The sequence below is a fragment of the Hippopotamus amphibius genome, chromosome 9 (genome assembly GCF_030028045.1).
Source record: "Hippopotamus amphibius kiboko isolate mHipAmp2 chromosome 9, mHipAmp2.hap2, whole genome shotgun sequence".
In the NCBI taxonomy this organism is placed as follows: domain Eukaryota; kingdom Metazoa; phylum Chordata; class Mammalia; order Artiodactyla; family Hippopotamidae; genus Hippopotamus; species Hippopotamus amphibius.
Genome location: NC_080194.1, coordinates 141,186,092 through 141,199,728, shown reverse-complemented (window position 1 = coordinate 141,199,728; position 13,637 = coordinate 141,186,092). Strand labels below are relative to the sequence as shown.

The 13,637-nt window shown below is 52.0% G+C and overlaps 1 protein-coding gene and 1 non-coding gene across 2 annotated transcripts in view; both read left to right on the top strand.

Moving 5' to 3' along the window:
- The window catches only part of SDK1 (sidekick cell adhesion molecule 1), a 793,009-nt gene that overhangs the window by 624,150 nt on the left and 155,222 nt on the right, over window positions 1–13,637 (top strand). The window contains exons 15-17 of the mRNA XM_057750135.1: window positions 5,173–5,320; window positions 6,192–6,332; window positions 11,936–12,117. Coding sequence (XP_057606118.1) covers window positions 5,173–5,320; window positions 6,192–6,332; window positions 11,936–12,117 — 471 coding nt within the window. The remainder of the gene's footprint in view (window positions 1–5,172; window positions 5,321–6,191; window positions 6,333–11,935; window positions 12,118–13,637) is intronic.
- Window positions 7,144–7,250, top strand: LOC130829611 (U6 spliceosomal RNA). Its single transcript, XR_009047624.1, has one exon. It is a non-coding gene; the product is annotated as a U6 spliceosomal RNA (small nuclear RNA).

Below are 13,637 nucleotides of genomic sequence, written 5' to 3'. Positions count from 1 at the left end.
GAATCCAACAGTGAATAAAATTCATTTGAATGGAGTTTATCTCGTGGGTGGCTAGTCAAAGGGGTAGCCGTTGATATTTTAATACTTTCGGTACTTATATTTCAGGAGACACAACATGCAGACAGTTGTAGCCAAAGCAGCAGTGAAATTACAATTAGAAAAATAATAAATTTGCATCTTAATTTTCCACTTAACTCCCCCTGTAACCTGGGGAAGTTGTTTTAATTCACATAAAAAATACAAGGTACAGCATCAGTGACGTCATATGTTTTCATCTATCAGAGGTACAATTTAAGACAGTTACGAAGCTCACTGCTGCCAATGTTGTGACAAAATGGTCACTTTCTAAAAACTTTTCATTAGGAAAGGTACTAAATAGGCACAGAGGTGCAGGGTATTCGGTATTCAGTTTGAAAAACCGTTGCTATGCTACCACATTTGTTTCATCAGTTCCCCACTTTTTTGCTGGAGTATTTAAAAAGAAATCTCAGAAATTTTGTCATTTCATCCTTAAGTGATTCAGTAAATAGTTCAAAAAAGGACATCACAGCTACCAAAATGAATGAAATCCTTAATATCGTCTTATACTCAGCCCATATGTGTGTCCCTCGTTTTTTTTAAAGTCTTTTCACAGTGGATTTGCTGGAATCGGGACGTAAACAGGGTCCACCTGTTGTGTTGGTGGTTTTGCCTCTTCACTGACTTTCCCTGCCTTGAGCCCCCACCTGCCTTCCTCCCAAGCTCTTGCCTGGGGCACAGCCGGGGGAGGGGGGCACTTGCCTGTCCAACTCCCACGTCTGAGAGGCCGCCTGCTTCCTCCCGGCGTCATTTAATTGGCCCCTGCGTCTTCTTTGTTGCCCAGAGGCATTCAGCTTTTGGTTCCGTGTGCTTGCGTGGAGTGCGTGTGGGCGTGTGTGTCGGCACTGCCCGGGAGCTGCTGGGTGCCCCGCACCGCGTCACACGAGGGGGCGCTGGAGGCCCGGCCGCCCTGCTCTGAGTCATGTGCGACCATCCAGGGGCCCAGGCGGTGACAGCCCGTGAGGCTTGGGAGGAGTTCCTTACACTTCCTGAGTCTTGCTTTCTCAGTCTGTTAAGAGGAGAGAGAATACTTCCTCCCTAGAGGACTCGTGTGGTTATGGATGTGAAGGTGCTTCCAGACTGCAGACAGCTGCACAGACGTTAGGTATTAATAATAGTAATGGTTCTTTTGGCAGTTAAGAAAATTTTCTTTGGAAAGTATTTTCCGTCCTCAAGTACCTTTAATTGAGAAAGTGGCGATGCTCTTTTTTTAATTGAAAAAAGCTTCCAGTACATTTGGGAGGATTGAAAACCAACAGAGAGAGTGGAGGAGTGATTAACGCCTCGTGGTTTCTGGGCGCTTGAAGCCAAGAGAAAGATGAGTGATGCCTGTCTGTGGAGCAGAGGTTTCTTTAATAGCCCGGCCGGGGAAGACTAAAATTCCTTAGTCTTCTAGATCAGAGGCGCAAGGGGCATCCCCGAAGGGGAGGAAAAAAGCTATTGAAACTTTTATGGGATGTTTCCTCCATCAAAAGATTCTCTGCATTCCAGTGCTAAGACGGGCATCTCATGCCGCCTCTGTGAAGACAGGGAGAAGAATCTTTTAAAGGGATTTTGCTTATTGATTGTCAGGAACAGACTTGCTATTTAAATTTTAACACCTCTCAGCAAGCTTGCAATTCCGAAGCTTGTGAAAGAACAAATCCTTCCTAAACCACTTCTCTTTTTTTCAGTCCAATCAGGGTGCCGGTGAGATGGATCAGGTTCATTTGTATCAGTTTTCAGCTTAATCTCTCTTCCTGCCAGATCTTTTACCTTCCAGTAGGAGAGGAAAAAGAACAAACACAGAATCCTATAGGTGCAACCAGAGAACTGAGCAGAGCCCGGGGGCCCAGGGCAGGTGAATAGGCCCTGGTGTTAAGCCAGACTGGGCAGCAGCTCCCAGTGCTCGGGCTGTGCTTTCAGGAGTTGTTCACACCCTGCGTGAGCAGACGACCGCGAGGCAGGGAATCGTGGGGCGAGTCTGGGCGGGGGCAGGGAGGGTGCTTCGGGCTGGAAGGCGGCGTCCTGGGTGCTTTTCTGCCCCTTCCCTGTGCGATTCATCGTTTCAGTCCCCGGGCTCGACCCCTGTCCTTATGACTTTGCCTCTTTCTGAAATTGCAGCCGTTCACTCTGTACCTGACTGAGCAGGTGAGCCGTTCACGACAGACCCTGAAACCTGCAGGAAGAGAGGGATGGAAGACATGTTTTCTTGAGCGCTGGGTCCGTCAGGGCCCCGCGGGGGCAGGCGGCACTCAAGCCTTAGAATAATCAAGGGGGAGTTTACGAGGGGAAGGTGGCAGAGGTGTGGGTGGAGGGAAACCGAGGAGCAGCAGAGGCAGGGTCACCCGTGGTCCCAGGGGCGAGGGAGCCCCAGAGCTGCGCGTGAGGAAGGCAGGCAGCCTGGGGCTACCTCCCGTGAGTGGGGAAGAGCCCACCCAGCCCTGCAGGCCTTCCAGGGCAGAGGCGGGGGTTGGGGGTGAGGGGGGCCTGGGGCGAGGACAGGACTGTCGGGCAGAGTGTCTGCCGGGGCCAGGCCTGTGCCAGGTGCGCCGGGACCCTTCCCTGTTTCATACCCACTGGGCTCCAGAGTCATGTGTTACCTCCCCGCCCCCCCCCCCAACCTCATTGTCTTATGTGTTATTCCCACCATTTAAAAATTTTAATTGTGGTAAAATGCACGTAACAGGAAATTTTCCATCGTAACCACTTTTGCACGTATAGCTCAGCAGTGTTAAGCACATTCACGGTCTTGTGCAGCCAATCTCCAGAACGCTTTTCATTTCAAAACACTGAAACTCTGTGCCCATTAAACACTAACCCCCATTACCCCTCCCGCAGCCCCGGCACCCACCCCTCTACGCTCTGGCTCTGTGCATCTGGCTCCTCCAGGGGTCTCATTTAAGTGGAATTGTACGTTGCCTGTCCTTTTGTGACTGGCTTATTTCCCTAAGCATCATGTCCTCAAGGGCCATCCCTGTTGGAGCAGGTATCAGAATGTCATTCCTTTCCGAGGCTGAGTAACATCCCGCTGTGTGGAGGGACTGCGCTCGGTGTATCCATCCGCCTCTCCAGCGACGCGGGGTGCGTCGCCCTTCGGCTGCCGTGAGGAATGCTGTTATGAACGTGGGTGTACACATACCTCTTTGAGACCCTACTCTCAGTCTTTAGGGTATATATTTTGAAATAGAATTGCTGGATGATATTGTAATCCTACTTGTAACCTTCTGAGGAGCTGCACAGTGTCTTCTGTAGTGGCCACACGCTGTGACGTTCCTGCCGACGGTGTGCGGGGCTTCCAACCTCTCCTCGTCCTTGCGGCACGCTGCTTCCAGCTCCTCTGGTAGCAGCACCCTCTCGGGTGTGAGTTGGTCTCAGCCTGCACTTGAGTTGTCACACCCCCCCCATTTCTATAGAAGAAGCATGAACAAAACTGAACCACTGTGAGTGGAAGAGCTCAAAGTCCACTTTTGGTCTCTATTTTTTTCTACTGTGTGTCAGCCGCCTTCAGCATGAAAACTCAATTTCCATTGAAGCTTGACTGGCGCGGCCCTGGTTCCCACCAGCCATGCCCAGTTACCCTGATACGGGGGAAGCTTCCTTCATCTTCTCTGTTGACAAGAGACTCTTTCTGTGAGGGCGCCTGCCCAGAAAGCCAGATCACCATGAGCCGTTTGAAGCTTCTGGGAGGACCTCAGATTCCCAAAGTACGAGAGAAATTGGTGCCAGTTTTTCCACAGTTAATGGGAGATGTGCACATTGCATTTTTAAAGGAAACACAAAGCGCAGCAGCCCCTCCTCAGCGGTAGATTACCTGTGTCACTGAGAAGCTCAAGCCAAGAACACGGAAATGCCCAGCTGGTGGTGGGGACTGCATTCCCAGAAAGCCATTTTTGGAAGCAGCTTTATTTGAAATAATTAAGAAGATTCCATCTTCATGGCCCAACTGGCGCGGTGCTGCAGAGCCGTGTGACTTCCGTTGAGGAGTCCAGCCAGCAAACTCCGACGTAGTGGTGACACCACTGCACAAGGGTCCACGGGAGTCGCCGCTGAGAGTCTCGTTTCATCTTGAAGCAGTTTGCATCATGAAGACCCTGAGTGCGTTTCTGATGAGCCCCCAGGCGCAGACGTGTGAATCCTCAGCGCCAGGCCTCCAGGTTTTTGCGGAAGTGGCTGTGATGCTGTGTGTGGGCTGTCCAGCACTGTCTGCAGTCTGAGCTGAGCGCTGGCCGACGCCAGGGTAGAAATCACACGTCGCCTCTGTGTGACCATCTCCAACGTGGGTGAAGGGGTTAGAACGCCACTTCCAAGGAACGAGAAAGACAATTTGATTTCCGTAAGAGTCACCCCTCCAACCCCACATTTCACTTCACTGATACCTTGAAAATGCAGTTCAGGGTCGTAGAAATTCCAGGTGGAACTGACAGAGGGTGCTGGTTCATCCCAGGGCATCACTCCATGAAATGCTCGGGCCAGAAAGCCTGTTTAAACTCACAGAGAAATTGCTGCCAAGGTGTAGAACCGGCAGGACCTTCTGAAGCCTTGCGGGCTGACAGAGTCACTCTTCCACAGCTGCTGGAAAGCTGAGGGCAGAGATATTCTAAACGGGCTGTGAATTTCATTCCGCATCTCTTCAGCCAGAGCCACCCAGGGGTGTGGCGGTGGAACGGGCTGCCACGCAGATGGGTTGAAAATGCACAGCCCATCTGTCTGTATCATGCTCGTTTCCTCTTTTATTAAAATGTTAATGCATATAGTTTTTATTTATCATTTGGTGGCATGTGCAGCGTCCTTTTCTGGGAGACAAGTCTGCAGTCCGCCACGCGAGCTGACGAGAGCATCCTTCTGTTACGCTCTGAGCACGGGCGTGAGGAGTGTCTGGCTCCATTCAGACTGCCACACGCAGGTGGGGTGAAGACTCCCCGTGCTTGTTGATGACAGCATGGGGTTAGCGGGGGCCGTGGGCCTCGGCGTGCCCGTCTGCTGAGCGGGGCCAGCCGCGCCACCCGCCCCGGTGAGCTCGTGGGCTCCTCCGTGGGCGGGCACTTCCCATGTGCGTGTCATCGCTCAGACGTGCGCTTGCAGAGTCTGAACTTGCTTTTCTCGTTCTTTCAGACTCTCCCTGGAAAGTGCACCTGTCAAACGTCGGCCCCGAAATGACAGCCATCACCGTGCGCGGCCTGACCCCAGCTCGCACCTATCAGTTCAGGGTGTGCGCCGTGAACCAAGTGGGCAAGGGCCAGTACAGCGCCGAGACAAGCAGGTGCGAGCCACGCAGCCCACGGCGGAGGGAGCCGAGCACGACGTCAGCCTCCGCCCCTGGCGACCGGGGGGCGGGGGGCAGAGGAAGCACAGAGGCTGGCAGGCTCGCCGGGGCCCTTCCCTGCCGAGGGAGTTTCTTAGGCTCCTGCGGTGCGCTGGCTGTGCCGACGTGCATCATTCCCCGCCACACAGCCCTCCGCATATAGGAGATACAGCGTGCACGGTGTTTCTGTGCCCTTTACGCCCCTGACTGCCGCCGGGGCAGGAGCTGTTTCCCCGTCTTGACAGGGGAACGCCGAGCAGGTGTCAGCGGGAAGCCCGGTCCGGTGTTTCCCTGGCGGTCTTGACGCTGAGCAGCCCCCATCCGACCCCCCACCAGGCCGGGCGGCTGCCTTCAAGCCCATCCAGCTGTGACCTGGGGAAAGGGCTTCATCCCACTTCAGCGGGCCCCCCCCAGCCAACGCGAGCGCTCGGTGTAGAAAAGTCGAGGTCTCTAAACGTGGGAGTTTGGTGTGAGAAATATTGAAAGAGCCGAAGGAAACCGTTTGGAAGGAGCCTCAGATGAGGGCCGGGGAGCCGGCTCACTTGGGCTTGTGCTCCTTTAAAGAGCGGCGGTACCGCGGGCTGTTCAGACAGAATAAGGTCACCCCCCTCGGCTTCCCTGTTGCTTGCTGAACTGATTTTATGTTATGCTGATTTGTTGTAACTACTTCATGCGTGTCCTTTCGGTTTGATCAGCTGTGTGTTTTGCTTTATCCGTCACTGAATTTGAGTAAATAGTCAGGCTCAAGATGCAGCGAGGTAGAGAATGCGAACCAGGACCCTCCGCTTCCGGAGCTGATCTCTCGTCCCCTCCTGTCATCTTCTTTTAGGTTGGTGCTCCCTGAAGAACCACCCAGTGCTCCCCCGAAAAACATAGTGGCCAGTGGACGCACTAACCAGTCCATCATGGTGCAGTGGCAGCCGCCCCCGGAAACAGAGCACAATGGGGTCCTGCGTGGGTACATCCTCAGGCAAGTAGCCAGCCGTTGGCCGTCGTCAGGCTGTCCTTATAGAGCCTCAAGTGTCTGTTTGTGTAAGTCGCAAACTCAAATGTCTGCAGGAGCCCGACAGTAATCAGGAGACTCGGGCAGCGGTGAGACTCTCGGGGGTAGTGGAGACTGTGGCAAACAGCGTGAACACGTGCCCGTGGGCAGCCTCACGGGACAGGCTTTGCACGCCCAACCGTGACGCGTGTGCACAGAAACCGCTACCAAGGGTTGCGTTTTGGAGGAAGGATGGAGGGGGATGTCGTGGGCTGGGAGCAAGGGGTGCTTATTCATTGCAAATCCTTTCACTCTGAGGTTTTACCAGAACCGTGCATTATTAAGCATAGTGATTTTTCATTAATAATAATGCAATTGATTTAATTAGAAGCCAGTTATTTATTTTTTTTACCATGCTAGTGTGTTCTTCAGAATTGCTAGGTTTTTCCACCGTTTCAAAGAAATTTAAAGATCTAGCTTTTTACACGCATTCTCACAGTTTTTAAATATTGGGAATGAAATCAATATATTCTGAAACACAGGGCAGGCCAAGCCCTCAGAGCTGCAGACAAGATGTGGCTCAGGAGTGGCCAGTTTGCTATCTCTGCCCCTGTGGGGAGGGGCGTAAGCTTCTGAGCACCTTGAGTGAGCTGTACCTGCGCTTGGCTGGGTTGACAAAAGGAACCTGCTTTGCCAAACTACTTCTAATTTTAAGACTGCGGCAAAAGTGATCATTTCAGTGGTTTGTTGATACACGTAAAAAGAAAAAAGTAAAGCAGTATTAAAAGGATAACTGTCAGTGCTCGCTTCGGCAGCACATATACTAAAATTGGAACGATACAGAGAAGATTAGCATGGCCCCTGCGCAAGGATGACACGCAAATTCATGAAGCGTTCCATATTTTTATGATCCAGTAATCCCACTACTGGGCATATACCCAAAGAAAACCATAATCCCAAAAGAAATATGTACCATAATGTTTATTGCAGCACTATTTACAATAGCCAGGACATGGAAGCAACCTAAATGCCCGTCAACAAACGAATGGATAAAGAAGATGTGGCAGATATATACAATGGAATATTACTCAGCTATAAAAAGGGATGAGATGGAGCTATATGTAATGAGGTGGATAGACCTACAGTCTGTCATACAGAGTGAAGTAAATCAGAAAGAGAAAGACAAATATTGTATGCTAACTCACATATACGGAATCTAAAAATGGTACTGATGAACTCAGTGACAAGAACAAGGACGCAGGTGCAGAGAATGGACTGGAGAACTCGAGGTTTGGGAGGGGGCGGGGGGTGAAGGGGAAGCTGAGACGAAGCGAGAGAGTAGCACAGACATATGTATACTACCAACTGTAAAATAGATAGCCATTGGGAAGTTGTTGTATAACAAAGGGAGTTCAACTCGAGGATGGAAGATGCCTTAGAGGACTGGGACGGGGAGGGTGGGGGGGACTCGAGGGAGGGTGGGGGGGGAGTCGAGGGAGGGAGGGAATACGGGGATATGTGTATAAAAACAGATGATTGAACTTGGTGTACCCCCCCCAAAAAATAATAAATAAAAAATAAATAAAAAATAAATTAAAAAAAAAAAAAAAAGAAAAGGATAACTGTTAAACCTCTTCTAATGGACTGTGCAGCTGTGGCCGTATCTGTTACCAGCCATGTGGGGCAGGGATGCCCAGCCCCGTGCCCGCTCTAAACGTGTGATCAGGAAACACCGGGTTAGCCAAGGTCTCAAGGGGAGAAATGTGATTGCTTAGAGTTGCTGCTTTAACTCCATTATCTTTGTGTGTGGAAGACAGCTCATTCCCAGGATGTGTTTATGTTATCACCCACTCGTCGTCGAATACGTGTGTAACCACATGCATGTCATGTTTGCCTGTCACAGCCAACTCACTGCAGTCTCGAGTTCTTCCTTGAGCACGTGAATTATCCCTGAGCACAAGCCAGACCATTATCTGCCTGAAGAGGTTCAAGTGCGGCCCTCGCCCGGGGGGCACAAGGGCTGGAGGACTGATCAGCCCTCGGGGCCCCCGTGGCCTCCGTGTCCCGGCCACCCCTCCCCAGGTCCAGAGGAGACCACGGATCTGTCACCTGTGGATCTGTCGCCTGTGGACGCGGGTCCTGCGGGTGCCCCCAGGCTGTTCTGTCCTCCTGGGGAAGCAGCCCCACGCTTCCCACTGCTAGAGGCCGGGGTTTTCGGCCGCACCCTCCCCCTCGTGGCTCGCCGCAGCGGTCACTCTTGTTCTGGGCTCATCAGCTGATGAAAATCATTGGCCTCCACTCCCGGACCAGCCCTTCCCTCGTGCGCCTGCCACCCCGGCCACCTCTGTCTTCTTTTGAACACATGGAGGAAAAGTTTCCTTGGGCTCCAGCTGCCAAGTAAGGACTTTAAAAGTCAGCTCACAGAACCAGGCTCGGGGCATGGAGTTTAATAATAAAATCTCTCTGATGTTACGAGGCCCCATCAGGGACTGCACATTTCTCTATTTTGTGGGATTACGACTGTTAAAAGGATTTTCTGTGGCGGTGTCAGTGCAGTTGAGCCCTGAAAAAGAGAGCATCTGTGTTTGCAGGGGCTTAAATCAAGAAAGCCCTGAGACGGGGGTGCGCTACCCAAGGACTGTGAGTATCAACGTTTTCAGAAACGAAAGACCCGCGCCAAAATGAATTTGCTTGGAAACATTTCCAAATAATCCTCCCGTCTGCAAATCAGCTCTGTTTGCAAGCATGTGTCCTCCGGGGCACATGCCTCTGTGTCAGGTCAGCAGCAGAATCCACGGAAGAACAAAATGGAAATAAATCACCGTCGTGGCTCCGGCCGTAAGAAGCAGCCAGAGTGCGTGCACGGCAATAAAATATTTATAATAATGGGCAGGGTGTTCCTTTCAGAGGAGCACAGGGGTTATGTCCTTTAAAAACATTCTCCTGTCTATTTCCATGTGAAAAACCATCATCTTCTCTCTGAGACAGTCTCCTGGGTAACGTGCCCGGCCAGTCGGGGGACGATGCCCTGCACTTCTCTTATTAATTACGACCTTCCCAGACATCCCGTGGACATCACCGAAGCACCTCGAGCCGCTGGCCAGAGTGGACCGCGCTGCCCGCCGCAAAGGGCGAGCCGCCCGGCATGTGGATTCCGCGGCTTGCGGTGCACAGAGGGGCCTGGGAGAGGGCAAGCCGCAGGCTCGGTGTCCTCCCGCTCGGGGCTCTCTCCCAGCACGCTTCCTACAAGAGCAGTGTTTCCAAAAGGGAGAGGTTTAGAGGGTGCCTTTCCTGTCACACCTCGTTCACACCCATCGTTCCCTTTTATTCTTGCAACAGCCCTGTGAGGCGCCCCCACCATCATCATTTCAGGGAGGAGAAAACCAAGGCTCAGAGGAGTTAAGAACTTGCTGGAGACCACCCAGCTCACAGGTCTTCTTCCCAACCTGAGGCTTCTGAGCTCATTTCTCTGCTTTCCCCTAGAACATGTACTGGATAGTGGAGTTGGTTCTTCAGCCACCGTGCCCAGCTTGTGCCCTGTTGGTCACCCATGGTCCTGGGCACCAGTCACGTGCCAGGTGACTGGGGTCTGGTGTGGGTGTGGAGCCAATAGTTACCTTTTTCAAAATGGCTAGCTAATTGTCTTGATGCCGTTTATTTTAAAAGTTTGTTTCATAGGTACTTCCCTGGTGGCACAGTGGCTAAGAATCCGCCTGCCAATGCAGGAGACGCAGGTTCGATCCCTGCTCCAGGAAGATCCCATGTGCCGCGGAGCAACTAAGCCTGTGCACCGCTCACCTACTGAGCCTGCACTCTAGAGCCCGTGAGCCACAACTACTGAGCCCCTGTGCTGCAACTACTGAAGCCCACATGCCTAGAGCCCGGGCTCTGCAACGAGAGAAGCCACCGCAGTGAGAAGCCCACGCACCGCAACAAAGAGTAGCCCTTGCTCGCCACAACTAGAGAAAGCCCACGTGCAGCAACAAAGACCAATGCAGCCAAGTAAATAAATAAGTAAATAAGTAAATGTAAAATCAAGAAGTTTATGTTTCGTAGATGGGGAGACATCTGGTACGCAGGTTGTTCCTTACCAAGCCTTCCTCCTGCCGTCCCCTGTCTGGAAGACAGACCGCCCTGTCACATGGACGCACCCGACCCGCTGCGAATGTCACCTGCGCTTGGTGCTTGTAGTTCAGTAAAGGAATGCCAGTTCCGCAGGATCGGAAGTGGATGGAATATGGAGCACAAGTGGGGTTTGATGCATTGACTCTCATCTTGGCCCATCGCAGAGCACCGCTGTCTGCCCCCGGCGCCTCCTACCAGGGCCGCTGCAGGGCCGGCCTGCTCTCCATCATTTCTGCTTCCTCTCCAGCGGGCCTCACCATGTATAGGCGGCCTGCAGCAGCAAGGGGTAAAGGACTAGTCTCAGAAAATCCTGATTTTCATGAAGAACCTTTTCTTGCCACGTCCGTGCCTCCTGAGAGCCGTTTCAGCCATCGTTCTCTTTGGGGAGCTGTTTCCATTCCAGGCCTGAATTTCAGGGTTCCTTATTTTTTTCCCAAGGATGGCATCCTTGCTGATGCGCTGGTCCACGTGCGTCCAGATGCACCGCCCCTGGGGACAGCGTGGGTGACTGAGTGGGCTCTGCAGGGCTGCTCGGCGTCCGGGCGAGGCCCGAAGACCCCAGCCTGCCACGATGCCTGCCACCTCCTGTCTCCCCTCCCCCGCTGAGCACCAGAGCCCCGTCTTCCTGAGACAAGATCCAGCTCTCGGATGGAAATCCGTGCTTTTGGAAGCTGCCGATGACTGAGGAAGTTATGCCCACTGCACACGCCCCTCAGTTTACCCAGGAGAACCAATTAACTTCTATACACACAATCGTGAAAAACACTCGCAACTCAGAATAACACTACAACAGTCCTTTCATTGTACAAACAGCAGTTTCCTAGCTAATACGTTTTCTGTGTCCAGAGCTGCGTATGGCGATGTTTTAAATGAATACAACTTTAAATCTCAGCCTTTCATCCACGGAAGAGCATACATACCATGCTTTCACAGGTCCCCTAAAAAGTCGTTTGTCCTGCTTAGCACTGGCCTAGTATTTTAGGAGCGTGAACACCTTTGCAAGCCACTCATTCTGACTCTGGAACTTGGTGAGCAAGCCCACCGGGGAGCTCAGCCCACGGACACCCAGAGACAACGCTCTGCTCACTTCTTTTCCTCCCTCATTTCAGAGTCACGGGAGGAAGGGGTCTCTCAGACTGGTTTATAACCACCCCCCAATAGGAATCATGTCCAGAATTTGGGGCCCTGAGTCACTGTATTCCCTGGACGACAACAGACACTTAAAAAGTGATCATTTACCCTGAACCCTAACGTGAGTGAAATACCAGTTCTGTTGGCCCAGAGCTTATAATCACTGTGCGATTAGATTATACCTTTTTAGTGGTTGAAGTAGAAGTAGTGTTGTCTGGGGCTGACCTCTGGGCTTTACTCTTGTTTTTTTTACTTCCGTTTTCCTCTAATCACATGGAGTGACTTCAGGTAAACCCAGTTCCTTGCTCACGTCCTCTCTCCTGGGCCCGCTGCAGGTACCGCCTGGCTGGCCTTCCCGGGGAGTACCAGCAGCACAACATCACCAGCCCTGAGGTCAGCTACTGCCTGGTGACGGAGCTCATCATCTGGACACAGTATGAGATCCAGGTGGCCGCCTACAACGGGGCCGGCCTGGGCGTCTTCAGCAGGGCGGTCACCGAGTACACCTTACAAGGAGGTAAGCTCGCGTCCCCCGAGGCTGCAGAATCTTCGTTGGGAGCAGGGTTTGCAGAGTTTGATTGGAGCAAATTAGAAATAAAAATAGAGTGTCCAGTCCTCTCAGGAGCAATTAGAAGGAGATTAATCACACGTTTAATTTAATCTACACATCTATTCCAAAACGATCGCAAAACCATAGAAGGGAATCAGATACTGTTCTAACTGCTTTTTTCTGGTTACTAAGGACAGGATGTATCTGCACACATCCTGTAACTAGTCCAAGTATTCTGTAAACCGTCTGTGGGGTTGACTTTTCCTAAATGAATCGACAGCAGATTTTGCAGGGAGGCTGGTCGCGGCGTCCTGTGTGGAACTGTGACTGTTTTGAAGAGGATGGTGGTTTAGACTCTGTTCTCGGCGATGGGATGCAGTTATTGGTAGTGAGCTTGCAGCATGGTGCTCTCCGCACCCCCACGTCTCCGTTACATGAGCAAACCGTTTACTAGATCAATAAAAACGCTTCCCCACCCCCACCCCACCCCCCAAAGATGACCAGGCAGAACGTCCTAAAGCCAGCGGGTCTTACGTTTATGTGCTGAGACCAGACCCCGCCATTTTCAATTATTTCCACTGTCTTCCGGAGGATCCAGGTCTCGGCCCCTGGGCGCTCGGAAGCACGCTCCACGTCCGCATCTCACTTTTAATGCTCTTGGCGGTAATGAATAGGCCCTCTCTCAACACAGCCACGCGTGCCCCATGGCAGCCCAGAGCCTTGCCCGGGGAAGCAATTTTCCCACAAAATCTAAAAACCCTTTTTTGTTCAGCAGTGTTACCCTCTCCTGACTCACAGGTGTGATTTTATTTGCTTAGGCATTTTCATTGCTACCAGGCCTTGACCTTTTTCAAACGATAAGGTTTCTTACTGCCCACTTCTCTCCCCAAATCATGCCTGGGACCTAATGTTCCTTGATATTACACACTGTTATTATCATCCTTTATTGATCGGCTGTCTGCTGTCACCCGTAAGTCCATAAATCCTCCTTTATAAATTAAGTGCCGTCAGGTCTGCATTCACAGCCACCAGCAGAAATATTTAACATGCAGGACGACCAGGAAGGGCCTGTTTATCTGCCGGTGATTCTTGATCACTCGTTGGAAAATGAAAATAGCCCAAAACCTGCACCGTGAATGCGCGCTTTAATTAGTCTATTTAATAAAAGAACAATAAGTTCGGAAACACTTAAAATGACCGATATCGCTGTTAAGAATCCCCCACCACTGTTTACTGCGACTGCTTCCTCGTGTTCCCCGTGCGTTTGCGTCCTGTGTGGCGCAGATGCCGCCAGTGGAGAAGGGCTGTGAGGCTAGAGTCTGGCTTCTGTCCCGCTGCCCTGGGACCCGTGGAAGGTTCAGGGCCCTGAGTGACGTGAGCAAAGTGCCGTATTAGAAGAGGGGCCTGTCGGGGGCGGGTGTGCGGGCGAGGCTGGCGGGGAGCCGGGAGCTCCCGAGACAGAGTGTGGCTGTGAAGTGATGAATCCC